General features: G+C 39.8%; 1 protein-coding gene across 2 annotated transcripts in view; it reads left to right on the top strand.

The window, feature by feature from the left end:
* PDHX (pyruvate dehydrogenase complex component X) overlaps nt 1–12,587 on the top strand; it is a 107,012-nt gene extending 94,425 nt beyond the window's left edge. For both annotated transcript variants that reach the window (XM_034769692.1, XM_034769693.1), the window contains exons 10-11: nt 5,313–5,377; nt 9,416–12,587. In XM_034769692.1, the coding sequence (XP_034625583.1) occupies nt 5,313–5,377; nt 9,416–9,680 (330 nt within the window). In that variant the 3' untranslated portion in view covers nt 9,681–12,587. The remainder of the gene's footprint in view (nt 1–5,312; nt 5,378–9,415) is intronic.
* Nucleotides 12,588–12,876: the final 289 nt, after the last annotated feature.

Here is a 12,876-nt window from a genome sequence, read left to right as displayed (position 1 = left end):
TTCCTATTTGGTATTGTTATGGTAGTTTATTTATTTCATTTTGTGAGCAATTTAATGGTTTAACTGTTATCACTTCTCAGAGAGAAATTCTGTCTCAGAAGTACTTTCCAAAAAAACAAAAATACTTAATAATCCAGGAGGACTGGCTGGTGCAAAGAACTAATGACAAAATATGTGTTTATCCTTTAGGTTACTGGTTGAAATCTAGCTGGTCACTCGTGGCTAAACAAGACAGTTTGGTAGCATGTGTGAAATGAGTTGATGATTCGCAGAGAGACGTGGTGAGTGAAGTAACATCTTTTATTGGTCCAACTTCTGTTGGTGAAAGAGACAAACTTTTGAGCTACTCAGAGCTCTTCTTCCGGTCTAGGAAGAGAAGAAGACTTCTGTGTCGCTTGAAAGCTTCTCTCTTTTAGCCACAGAAGTTGGACCAATAAAAGCTTACCTCACACACTTTGTCTGTCTAATATCCTGGGACCAACCTGGCTACAACACTGCAAATTAATGAGTTGGATTCATTTTCTAGTGGGCAGGTGACTCCATCACCAAAAAGAAATCACCATATCTGGCCCTAATTGGCCAGATTTATAAGAATTTTTAGAATTTAGAGACTGACCAATTAAACATGTTAGACCAACCAGTCCATCTCAATATGGCTAATGTAATATTATTTCCTACAGTTTGTCTTAGTGCGTTATCCAGTATAATTCCAAATTCCAAGCCATGGGGCTTGCACCACTTCCTTAGAGACTATTTCACAGGCAAATAGATCTTGCTATCAGGAAGTTTTTCCTGATATATATAGGCTATATTTTCCTTTTCTAAATTTAATATCATTATCCCTTATTCTGATATCCCTGTGTACTACAATAAATAATTCTTCCCCATCTTTAGTGTTTACACATACCAAATTTTTATAGACTGTTAAGTTTCTATTCCTCATCCTCCCCAGTTATCACAAGCCAATTGTAGACATATTTAGCTCTTTTAATCTTCCCTCATAAATGAATCCTTCCAGCCCTCTCAGCATTTTGTTACTTTTCCTCAAACTTCCCTCTAATTTGTCTTATCTTTATGATGAACTGAACTTGGTATTCCTGGAGTGGTCACACCAACCTCTCCTGGAGTGGGACTATTATCTGCCAGCTCCATGATTTGATGCCTTCATCCATGTAGCTTGGAATTATATTTGGCCTTTTTGCAGCCGTTTCTCATTGCAATCTCATTTTAGATCTGTTGGTCACTCTTACCCTGAAGTCTTTCAGTAGTGCTGCTGCCATGATTTCTTCCTCCCATTGAGCAACTGTATTTGACATTGTTTTTCTGCATGTATTAGTTTGCTTTATCCTAAATCAAATATCATGTTGTTTTCTACTCACATTTCTGATATTTCAAGTTCCTTTTGCATTATTTCTCTGTCATCACTGTTGTTTGCCACTACGTCCAATTTAGTACCCTGTATGAATTTCATTAAATAAGACCAGTCCATAAACTGATCCAGAAATGCCCCCTTAGAAACCTCCCCCAACTCTATACGTTGCTGGTTATAATTGCCCATTGCTCATGGCCAGTATTCAGTCCACTCAGCAAAGATTTTGTCCGAGCAATTTTAAAATTCAGTGCAAAATTCTGTACAAAAATCCACATAGATTACATCCATATACTCCCCTCATCTACAAATCTATCCAAAAAAACCCAATCACGCTTGTTTGGCAAGTTTTCTTCTTTATGGAAGAGATTTTCAAAGGCATAAGGGCAGTTAGTTACTATGGCAGTTAGGTGCCTAATTCCCATTTGTGCCATTGAAAATCTCCCGCATATCTCCTTATAGTCTCTTTCTTGACTTCCCACTAGAAAGACTGAAGATTGGATGGTCATAGAGACTGAATCACCCTCTTACCTCTGTGGCTAGCTAATTCAACAACGTCAAGGTCAGAGTTATGGAACAATGGCAGCCGAGCATGAGGAAATTTGAACAGCCCCTGTACCTGTTCTGTGCATAGTGAACTTTATATATAGCACTTTCCCACATAAATAGCTAAGACCTTTATAAAAATGGGTGTTATCATTCCCATTTCAGCACTAAGGAGCATTATTATTCTTCATTACTCATATGCCACAAGCATCCACAGTATGCTAGGCATTGTCAACAGACACACAAAGATTCAATTCTTGCACTCAGAGTGGTGATCTGACATATAAAGGTTTAGGGAAAAGGATGCAATCAAAATATACACCATTATTTATTTATATACATATTTTTATAAAATATGGAATATTAGCTATTCCTTATTTCCCTTCAATCTGTCCTTTTTTGTTTATTACAGTTTGTAACATACGAAGTCCGTTACCTTGGACACCTTTTCACAAAATGGAGATAATTCAGTTAAAATTCAGAAGCTAATCCTCCACAAAACTCCACTCCGACACAAAAAGCTTTGTATCATTATCCCTTATTGGTGGATTTGTTCTCTGAGGACTTTTATAGAAACCTGGTGTCCTGAAGAGTGATTTTGAACGTGTTATGGATCATTTAAGGAAAGGGAGGTGAAGTGCCTTGCCCAAGGCCTCTCAGCAGAGAGAAAGAGAGCTCAGGTCTCTGCCCTAAACATTAGATCATCTTGCCTTACCTAGGATGATCTTCAAATGACTTTATTTACATTTTATGTTTTTTAACAAGAAAAGCCTTTCAGCTTATTTCTCATGACTTTTGCAGTTAAAGTAAATGTCTGGACCTTTTTCTTACAAATAAATCCCACATATATTGTTATCAGAACACTTTTATAAAGAGACCAATGTAGTTTGAATGTTTTTTTTCCCCCCTCAATTTAACTAAACCTAAATATTACTTCATATCTGATGAAACCGTGGGAAACCCATCATTTGTTTTGTTGCCTACAGCAAGGAAAAAGTATACAGACTGTATTTCCTCCACTCATATTCTTGAGATCTTAGTGAAGGTCTGAGCCCATCTCTCTCTGATTTTTCAGAAAAAAGCAACTGTTTCCAAAATTACAATCAGAGGGCGATGGGCTCAGACCTGCGCTAGGATTTTGAGAATATGGATGAAGGCACTGCAGTCTGTATACATTTTTCCTTTCTGAAGGTGACAAAGCAAATTAATGTATATAAAGATACAACTCATTAAAACAATTAAGATAAAGAATAAAAGCAATACTTAGAGGAGGGTGATAGAGGTGGGGAGGGAAGGAAGTTGGTAGAGAAGAGGTGTTGGGAGCATGCATTGAATAGGATCATTCAGATACTTACAGGACAGCATCCCACGTCGCTGAAAGTTTTTTCCTGGGTATTTCTGTTACCATATTCAATTCTTCCCATGGTGACCAAGCTTACAATGTGTATGCTCCAGTCTTCAGTTGTTGGTCGCTGTTTGGCTTTCACTTTTTGTAGTGCTAGTCTTTTAATAATTATTAGTACTCTGCTAAGGCAAAGTTTTTCAGACTTATTTAGCTTCCAATGAACATCCATTAGGTTTAAAATTACTTGTTTAGTTTGCAACACAGTTTTGATAGGAATTAATTAATTCTGCAATTAAGTTCTGCCCAAAACATATGGACATAGGAGCATTCCCAAAACATATGGGTTAAGTTAGCAGTTGCTGAACCACAGAGCCAACATTTTTCTGACTTAATCCTGCTATGACTCAGCTCCCCATCTATAAAAAGCGGCTAATATCCCCCTCCTCATCTCCCAGGGGTGTTGAGGCTGGATTAATGTTTGCAAAGCGCTCAGATACTATTGTAATGAACGCCATAGACAAGCCCATTTGAAAACTAATAATTCTGCCTTTAGAGCAGGGTATGGATAGTGTGCAGCAAATAAGGCCATGGGCAACACGCTGAATAATGAGGGGAAAACAAAATATTGAATAGCTGCTCATTTAAGTGAGCCCTCTCCATCCAGTATACTGAATGAAATAGGGCTATGGGGAAAACCTAGTATGTGATCATGTAATTAAAGACTGTATAGTAATGTGTATGCAGAAGGGGGTTACATTAAGGCATTTTCTAACTTTTGAGTGCTTGACATTGCAATGTTAATATTCTTTTAGTGTATTTTTTGTGTGTACTTCCCTAGGTTTTTAAGAAAGCAAACTAGAAAAAAAACCAACAAATTTAATTTTCTGGCCTCATATTGACACACACGGTTCATCAGCAGGTTTCGATCTCTCACACACGGTTCATCAGCAGGTTTCGTCTCTCTGCTACTGAACTAACAGAGTAACTGGTAGAAGTAGTAGGTGGACCAGCCCTACAGGGGGATGGGACACTTTGCCAGTGGGTTTCCCAGATATTTGCTTACAGCAGAAGAATGGTGAGACTCCGGAATCGTGGGTTCCATTCCAGGCTCTGGAGGAGGGTGTGCTCTAGTGGGTACAAAAACAACAAGGAGTCTGGTGGCACCTTAAAGACTAACAGATTTATTTCGGCATAAGCTTTCGTGAGTAAAAACCTCACTTCTTCGGATGCATTCTGCCTGTTTTGCCTACACTTGATCCCTTCTGCTCTATCCTCTCCAATCTGCCCCTGTTCCAGGCCTGTCTTATCCACATCCCTGGGTCCTCATCCCAGTTCTACTCTCCTTGCCTATCCAGCCCCAATCTCTCCTCAGGATTCTCATCCAAGTCTCATTCTCTTTGTCTGTCCAGTCCTAGGTCTGGTCTATACTACCCGCCTGAATCGGCGGGTAGAAATCGACTTCTCGGGGATCGATTTATCGCGTCCCATCGGGACGCGACAATCGATCCCCGAATCGGCGCTCTAACTCCACCAGCGGAGGTGGTAGTAAGCGCCGCCGACAAAAAGCTGCAGAAGTCGATTTTGCCGCCGTCCTCACAACGGGGTAAGTCGGCTGCGATACGTCGAATTCAGCTACGCTATTCACGTAGCTGAATTTGCGTATCTTAAATCGACTCCCCGCTGTAGTGTAGATGTACCCCCAGTCTCCACATCCAGGGTCTCTGTCAGAGTCTCAATCTTTCTTTTGAATGTTAGTTAGTGCCAGTTACCCCCTTCCAGCTCCTCATCCAATCTCTCTGTCTACCAGTCCTAGTCTTCTTCCCCACGCACCTCATCCAAAATGTCTCACCCCTCACATCTTACACAACTGCAGCAACTAATCGTTTTCAATGTCGTATTTAAATGGCAAAACTATCTGCCTCAAATATTTGTGTAGACTAAAAAGTATATAGGGAATTTTACTAATGTGAGATACTCAGAGTGTGCTGTCTTAGATACAAGGTGATGAAATAACTTGGTCTGGGATTTTATTTTCTATCTTCACTTTCTTAGGCTCTCGCAAAGAAAGCAAGAGATGGAAAACTGTTACCTGAGGAATACCAAGGAGGATCTTTTAGGTAATTTTTTTACCAATTTAATAGATACAATGTGAGCTTAGAACTACGACTGTCTCTCAGATATTCAGATGTGCATTAACACATCATCTTATAAAATCGACCAATGTATCTGTGAAAGCAAATTAAGTGATTTTGAAAAGAGATGCAGCAATTTACACCTGCAAATTAGAGAGGATAATCTAGGCCTGAGATTCCTATATCAAAAGAAGAACCCTCACAATTTTCAGACAGGTTCAACTTGATACAGCCAAGTCTGTTGAGAGTCGAAAATAGGGAGAAAAAGGGTTTTGGCTTTTATTTTGCATGTATTTCCATCTTGACCCTGCCAGCAGGTAGGGGATCTTGGGGGACAACTACTGCACTGGTGGGGTGCAAAATAAACTTTATTAAGAAAATGCAAAAACAGGGAAAATTCAATAGTGAGGAGTATGGGGTTTGTTAAGGTAGACAATTGGGGAGGGGTTTCTTTTAGTAAATAGGATAGGGAGTTTCAATAGGGGGGTACAATACAGTGGGGTCCAATACAGTTGGTAACCAATTAACACTGAAGTATAAATGTAACAGATAGCTAACAATTTCTATGTAAAGGGTGTGTCACAGCAGCATATAACCAACTAACAGTTATGGGTAAAATGTGTTAAATAGCCAACAACTCTAGGTAAAAATGTGTCACAGTGGTGTAAATGTAAAATGTGAGGGGTGTTAGAGTGCAAAAGGGTAACCAATGGGGTTTTATGCTAGACTTCAGCAATACAATTGAGGTCTGGCAGCAGTAGGAGCAGGGTGAGCACGTGGGGGAAGGGATTGAGAGAGAGAGAGAGCAGACAGGCTGCAAGTTTAAACAGCAGAGAGACAATTATACAGAACACAGCAAAATCTTATCTATGATTCAACTTAACCAAGACTACACAAATTAGCAAGTAACAAAACACAATGCAACAATTCTTTAAGCCTAATTTACAGAGTACAATGCAAGCAATTTTCTAAGCCTAATTTAACCACAACTATGCAAAATGAAATTACAATTTATCTAGACTAAAGGCTAAATCTAACCTAATGGGTGCACCTTATACTAGGGGTAGTTCCAGAGGGCAGAGTGGTGTGTGCCCAGGATACAGCTTCAAGGGGGCAGGGGAGGTGTTTAACTAGTGGTGGCTGCAAGCAGGCTTATTTCTAGTAGCAAAGGCGCTGTGGAGCTAGAAGCAGATTACAGATACAGACCAAGGAGTTAGCTTGGGTCTGCCTGCTGGGGAAAGAAAGCCACCAGCTAGAACAAGGGGAGTGTGCAAGAGGTTTTTCCTTACCAATCCCCAAAGCAGCAGCAGGGACAGCAGTTTCAGCATCAGAGGACGCAGAGAGGATTTGATTCGCTTACAATAATCAGGAGATCTCCAGGCACAAATTCGTTGTTCGTGGGAGGGGAGTTTAAAAACGGGGGTATGCTCAAAAACAAACGAGAGCGGGGAGAGGGCCCCCCAAAGACCCCTAGCTGATAAGACCAGGTGGCAAAGCAAGGACCTTCTCCGGGGGTCTGATCAGAAAATGTCTGGTTTTAAGGGCGAACTCAGGCAGTTTCCCGCCAGTAACTTTGATTGGTTCCCCTTAATCCAGGGGAGGAGAGAAGGCAGGAAAAACTGCAGGTAGGCACAGGGCATGTCTGGGCAAGTTCTGAGTCACAGGTATGACTCATATGCTCAGCTATGTGGCCATTTTAGGTCTCGCATACCTGGGCAGAGCACCCTACACCGAGCCGGGTCCAAACAAAGAAGCTAGACAAAGGAGCGAAAAAGCCCCCAGCTCCCTGAGCAGAGAAATGGCTCCTGTCAGTCTGCACAAGCCATTTCCATGAGCAGGGCCAGGCTGTGACTTTGGTCAGTTCCATGGCCGGGGGGGGGCGGCCACTCAGCAAAACAGAAAGGAAGGGGAAAAAAAGGAATCCAGCAGGGGGACAGCTGTAACAGACAATCTGCAGGAGATTGTATATTATATTTAGTAGTTAGGAAAACATAGAGCAGGGGTCGGCAACATTCGGCCTGCGGCTCGCCAGGGCGATGTGCTGGCCGCGGCTTCTCGCCGCCCCCATTGGCCCAGGACGGCGAACCGCAGCCAGTGGGGGGCCGCGATCGGCCGAACCTGCCGCGTCAGCAGGTAAATAAAACTGGCCCGGCCCGCCAGGGTGCTTACCCTGGAGAGCCACGTGCCGAACGTTGCCGACCCCTGACATAGAGTCTAATATTTACTTTATAATGTAAAAAAATAAAAATACCTTTCTATTGCAAAGACACTCTCGCCTCATTTAACCCAGCCTTGCAGAAAAAGGTCTTCAGCCAAACAAAAGCTGCTCCATAGCTGGGAAATAACCCTCCTTAGTCCACTCTGATCTTTGAGATGTAAACTTCAAAACTTAAATGGGACAATTTACATGTATTTAGCAGTTCTCCCCCCCTCCTTTTTTTAATGTACGAGAAGAAATGAAATAGTTTGTGCTAAATAAAATGTTAATATTTAAATGCAAAGCAATACAGAAGTTAAGTTTCTAACATATTTTATATTGGCTTCTTTGAACATACGCTGATTCAGGTTTTTGTGGTTCAACATGTATCTTAATATATTACATTTATGAGAAACAGAACACTGTTAAACAGAGAGTGGCTAACGTTGCTGTGGAAACCTGAACTTCATGACTTTTTTAAGTGATTAAGTGTGATATATTTTTTTTAACTGTGCAGAATTATGGTATTAACACAAATCTTTGCATTTACAATGGATAATTGGTGACTATAAAAATGTCCTGGGACACACTAGTAATAAAGCTCTTTTACAGAGAGAGATTTGTTAGTATGGGTAGTGTAATTGGAGTACACCAGCCTTGAGCACAGAACTATTTATTTTGCATGGTGTTTTCAGGCTGAAGCAGTTGTCAAAAGAAAATATCTCCTAGATGATCATAAGCATTTCGGCAGAAAAAGCTAATGGGAATCCATCAGTGTAGAGATGGATGTCCTCATTAATAGAAATGGCTTTAGCGAGGGGAGAAGAAAACACCACCACCACACAGGTTTCAAAAGAAGGATGATAAATTGAAAAATAAATGGAAGTATTGGGCTAGATCCTTCCTGTAGCTAATCATAAAGGGGTAACTCCATCCTGGGGTGGTATAGAGTCACCGTAATGGCTTGTATGCCACCTCCAGTGAGTGACATAGGGGCATGCCCTTGGGAAACAGAGTAGGGCTGGGGTTTACCTGTGTCCCAGTGATACCCAACTGCTGTACTGGTACATTGGTGTTATCAATAGCCTTTGTAAATTGAAGCACCCCTCAGTTACATCTGGGGGCCAACCTGGCACACACCTGGCCCAGGATCAGGTGAGGTGCAAAGGTGGCTTAAAGCTTGCACACTCCTCAGCAGTTGTGTGTACTCATCATCTGAAGACAAGGTTTAGGACCTATAGATTCTATATATGGGAATTGAGGCACAATAGCTAGTCCCCCTCCTCCCTGCCCTCTGCCTCTTTCATCTTTGCTCTCTTTTCGTTATCATACTTTTGTGAAATATTAGACTGTAGGTATTTTGTGAATCATTAGAACTGAGCTATGGTACAGGAGCTGAATTCAAATACTAGATATAGTTTTGCATCATATCTTTTATACACTTCCCTGCATCAGGCAACACCTTACCTTAGATAGGATTCATTCATAGGAGACAGCAGGCAGAGATTTGACTGCTGCCATCCCATTGGGTTTATTCCACGGTGAGGGTCTCTATACATTGAAATCAGACTCGCGTTGTTAGAGGCTGCAGTTGTGATGTGCTGAATGGGCCTTTTCAAAGATGCCTGGAACTACACCTCCTGTTCAGCCCATACCGCTCATTTTTTGGGCAGCGCTAATCTGCTTGGAGGAAGATGATGCTGCCACTGCAAATTCCCTTAGTAGTGACTTTTCCACAGCTGGGTGTATCTTGGTTGTGTGACAATGCAGTGATAGCTTCTTATAACATGTAAAATATGTACATAAACTTTTCCCCCTTCCTTTAGCATTTCCAATCTGGGCATGTTTGGCATCAGTGGCTTCATTGCCGTCATAAACCCTCCTCAAGCCTGCATCCTAGCTGTGGGACGAGCTCGACCAGAACTCAGGATTGTGGAAGATGAAGAAGGGAATGAGAAACTTCTGCAGCATCAGCTTATGACAGTGACACTGTCAAGCGACAGTCGGATGGTGGATGACAAACTGGCTTCAGTGTTTCTGGAGTCCTTGAAAGCAAACTTAGAGAATCCGATACGACTTGCCTTATGTTAAACTGATCAGGGATTGGCTCCTGCTTTGGCAAAATACGGAACAAGGTTACAAAACTGTTCCCCTCTCCTCCCCCTGCTGCCCCAGAGAAATAACGACTACTAAGCATGAGGGGGATAATTAAAATATTTAATTTATTTGAATTAACTTGAAAGACTCTTCAGATCCGGCTTTGTGACCATTTCCAGCTCTCAAGTTTTATACTGTAAAACTGAAACACTTTAAAGAAATATTAAAATAGAGTTAATGCATTAAAGTTCTTTCACTGCTTAATAGCAACTGCACCAAATTTAAACATATACGTTACTGTTTAATTAGAGAGAGAAGTTTAGAAAACTTGGGAAATTTGCATGAGAAACGTGAAATGAAAAAGGGAATGATACAATGCTTTGTTTAAGGACTAAACAACTAGCTTTCACAGTGAGGAAAGCAAACGGCATGACTGAGCAAGATGGCCCTATAAATCCCAATCATCATTAAGAGAATCAAACCAGCTATCGTTTCAAGCAATATATTTTAGCTATTTAATATGTGAAGAGGGTTCCAGCTAAAATCTTCTGTTAGAGTTGGGTGATATAAACTGTGAGAGCTCTGAGATTTTTGACAAGGATTTTGCTAGGGGTTCTACTTGACACTAGATAAGTTACTTTGGTTGGTGACACATGACCCTATGTAAGTTACCTTGGTTTGGTTCATGTCACAAACTCAACCATTCTTGACCTTCTACTTTACTGAGATTTTCCAGATGAATATAACAGAGGGTGGAAAAATTCTAGTGCACAAAAAACAAATTACATAATGGATGTAAATGGAAAAACTCAAATAAAATAAAATATTAAATAGCCTATTAGCATCTAAAGCTGGATTTGAAAATGCATTTAGCATTAGATTAATTAAAAACACATTTACAGTGTGTGTGGGTATGCACTTCAGCATTTTAAGATCTCTACTTAATGTAGTGTCCCACAAAGGAGACAAATAAATTTAATAAATGTGTCAGTAGCAGTTTTGTCATTTACTTCAATAGAGCCAGGATTTCACCCCAGATATTTTTATCATTACAAGCTTTAAATCTGCAATAAATTGTGAAAGTGAGACTTTACTTTTTAGCCCAATACATTATTACAGTAGTCATGAGTTCCATTAAATAATTTAAATGTTGCCCTGTATCAAAATCTAATTGGTGTGTCCTTGTTTGACTATCGCAAATTGCAATAGTGCTTTTGCAATTGTTCCATGGTATGTTATCTGATGGGTAACTGAAAATTGAAGTATGTTTTGCAGACTGAATATCTTGATGATCTTTCTATCACACAGTGGTACCAACTTCTTCATCAGACCTGAGTGGCAAAGGTCAGATTTTGCATACTGAACATTTGCTCAATAAATCCCTTCTTTGAATGGAAGGAATGAATGAATGTATCATTACAAAGTGCATATCATAAGTAGATGGATACTGAAGTGTAATTCAGTTTGAGTAGCCTTTTATTTGGAATCCCTATTATGATAGTTTACTGTATATATCATATGGAAACAATGGGAATTTCCAATGAAATAATTCCAATGAGGGGATCTGATGACAACATAAGCCACTAGTGCCCCATTCAAGTCCTGGAGTCTGTCACCATTAGAGCCACCATATTTGGTTGTATGTAATTCACTGCACCAATTTGTTCTTTAAGATCCAAATTTCTTAAGTATTTATTTACTCACCAAGTTGTTGCAATAGTAAGTGTATATCTAAAACTTATGTCAATGTTCAGGTTGGAGTTTTCACAAAACTAGTTTGCTTCTTTAAATGATGTGCGTGAATGATACGACATGAGAAATTCATAAGCTATCGAGCTGACGTATTTCTGATTACTTACATAGGGTTTACTATGCTATTATTCATATACCCTTTTTGTACTGGCAGATTTTGTTATTGATAACTGAGATTTTCAAACTTGTATGCTTTTTAGGTTCTTAATTTTTAGACACCTAGACATATATGGTCTGATTTTTTTTCAGAGGTGTTGAGCAGTCCCAGGTCCCATTGAAGACAAAACATCTACATATATATATATATAGTGCCATTGGTAATAATGAAATTGAATAGGTTCTAATGTGTTTGGATAGCTAAATCTAGTCTGCCTAGTAAAATTCCCATTATGATTTTAAATCTGGTATCTATTCTTCATTTCCTGTTCTAAAGGGAAAGTGGGGTTCATGTGTACTCGTCAACAGTTATATGTTCCACCCCACAGGAGGCCACAGTTCAGTGGTGGGCAAAGTGATTCCTACTTAAAATTCATACAATCAGCAAAGTTTGCAAATTGCTTTGGGAGCTACTGGAAGGTGCTGTTGTATATGAACATATAATCATAATGTTGACAGCACATGGGGAACATTATATAACAAATTCCTCTATGCTGCTTGTACAAACAGATGCAGTGCAATTTTTTTCATGGTAGCGTGAGATTTTTTTTTAAACTGCGCTTCTATCATAGCCATGCAGATTAACTTCAGCGTGTGACCTGTAGCTAACCCCTTCATAGCATGCAGAATGGTTACTTGTAAGCATCCCAACATTGTCACTGGATTGAAACATAGTTGGTGACGCATGATGTGTGCTGCCCATCCGACTGAAGAAAGTCTGAACAAGTGAAAATGTCTTGTGGTTTCAACCTAGTCCTAAGGAGATGTGTGTCCATATTACAGAGTAACCACAACATTTGGCACAGCAAATGACTTCTACAAGAGAAATGGAACAGCAAAAGTGGTGCTGATTAGGATTAAAATATACAGAAAATATTTCATTCTGGAAAACTTGGATTTAAAAGTATTGTGGATAAGATGTTTCAGAAGTGTCTTAATGGTTAAATATGAAACAGTTTTACTTTAAATAAAAAGCTTCAAAAGTATCAAATACCTCATGCATTGTTCTTTGTGAATTTATCATTGTCAATATCTTTGGCATGTCTAAGCAAGAGATTCATGAATAAGTGATCCAATTTCCTAGGAAGGAGGAGTCAGAAAATTGAAAATAGAGATGTATGAACAGTGTACTAACATTTTCTGCTGGGAACATGCTTCCTGTGAACAGGGATATGCTTGAATGTTCAAAGTATAGCTTTACTTTGAAAAGAGAAATTGAGAAAGAGGACCAAAAATAGATAACATATTTTGCTTCAAATGCATCCTGTGCTTGACAGCATGT

Source organism: Trachemys scripta, chromosome 4 (genome assembly GCF_013100865.1).
Source record: "Trachemys scripta elegans isolate TJP31775 chromosome 4, CAS_Tse_1.0, whole genome shotgun sequence".
Taxonomy (NCBI): Eukaryota; Metazoa; Chordata; order Testudines; family Emydidae; genus Trachemys; species Trachemys scripta.
The sequence above is the reverse complement of the archived record's forward strand: the minus strand, read 5'-3'. Positions and strand labels throughout refer to the sequence as shown.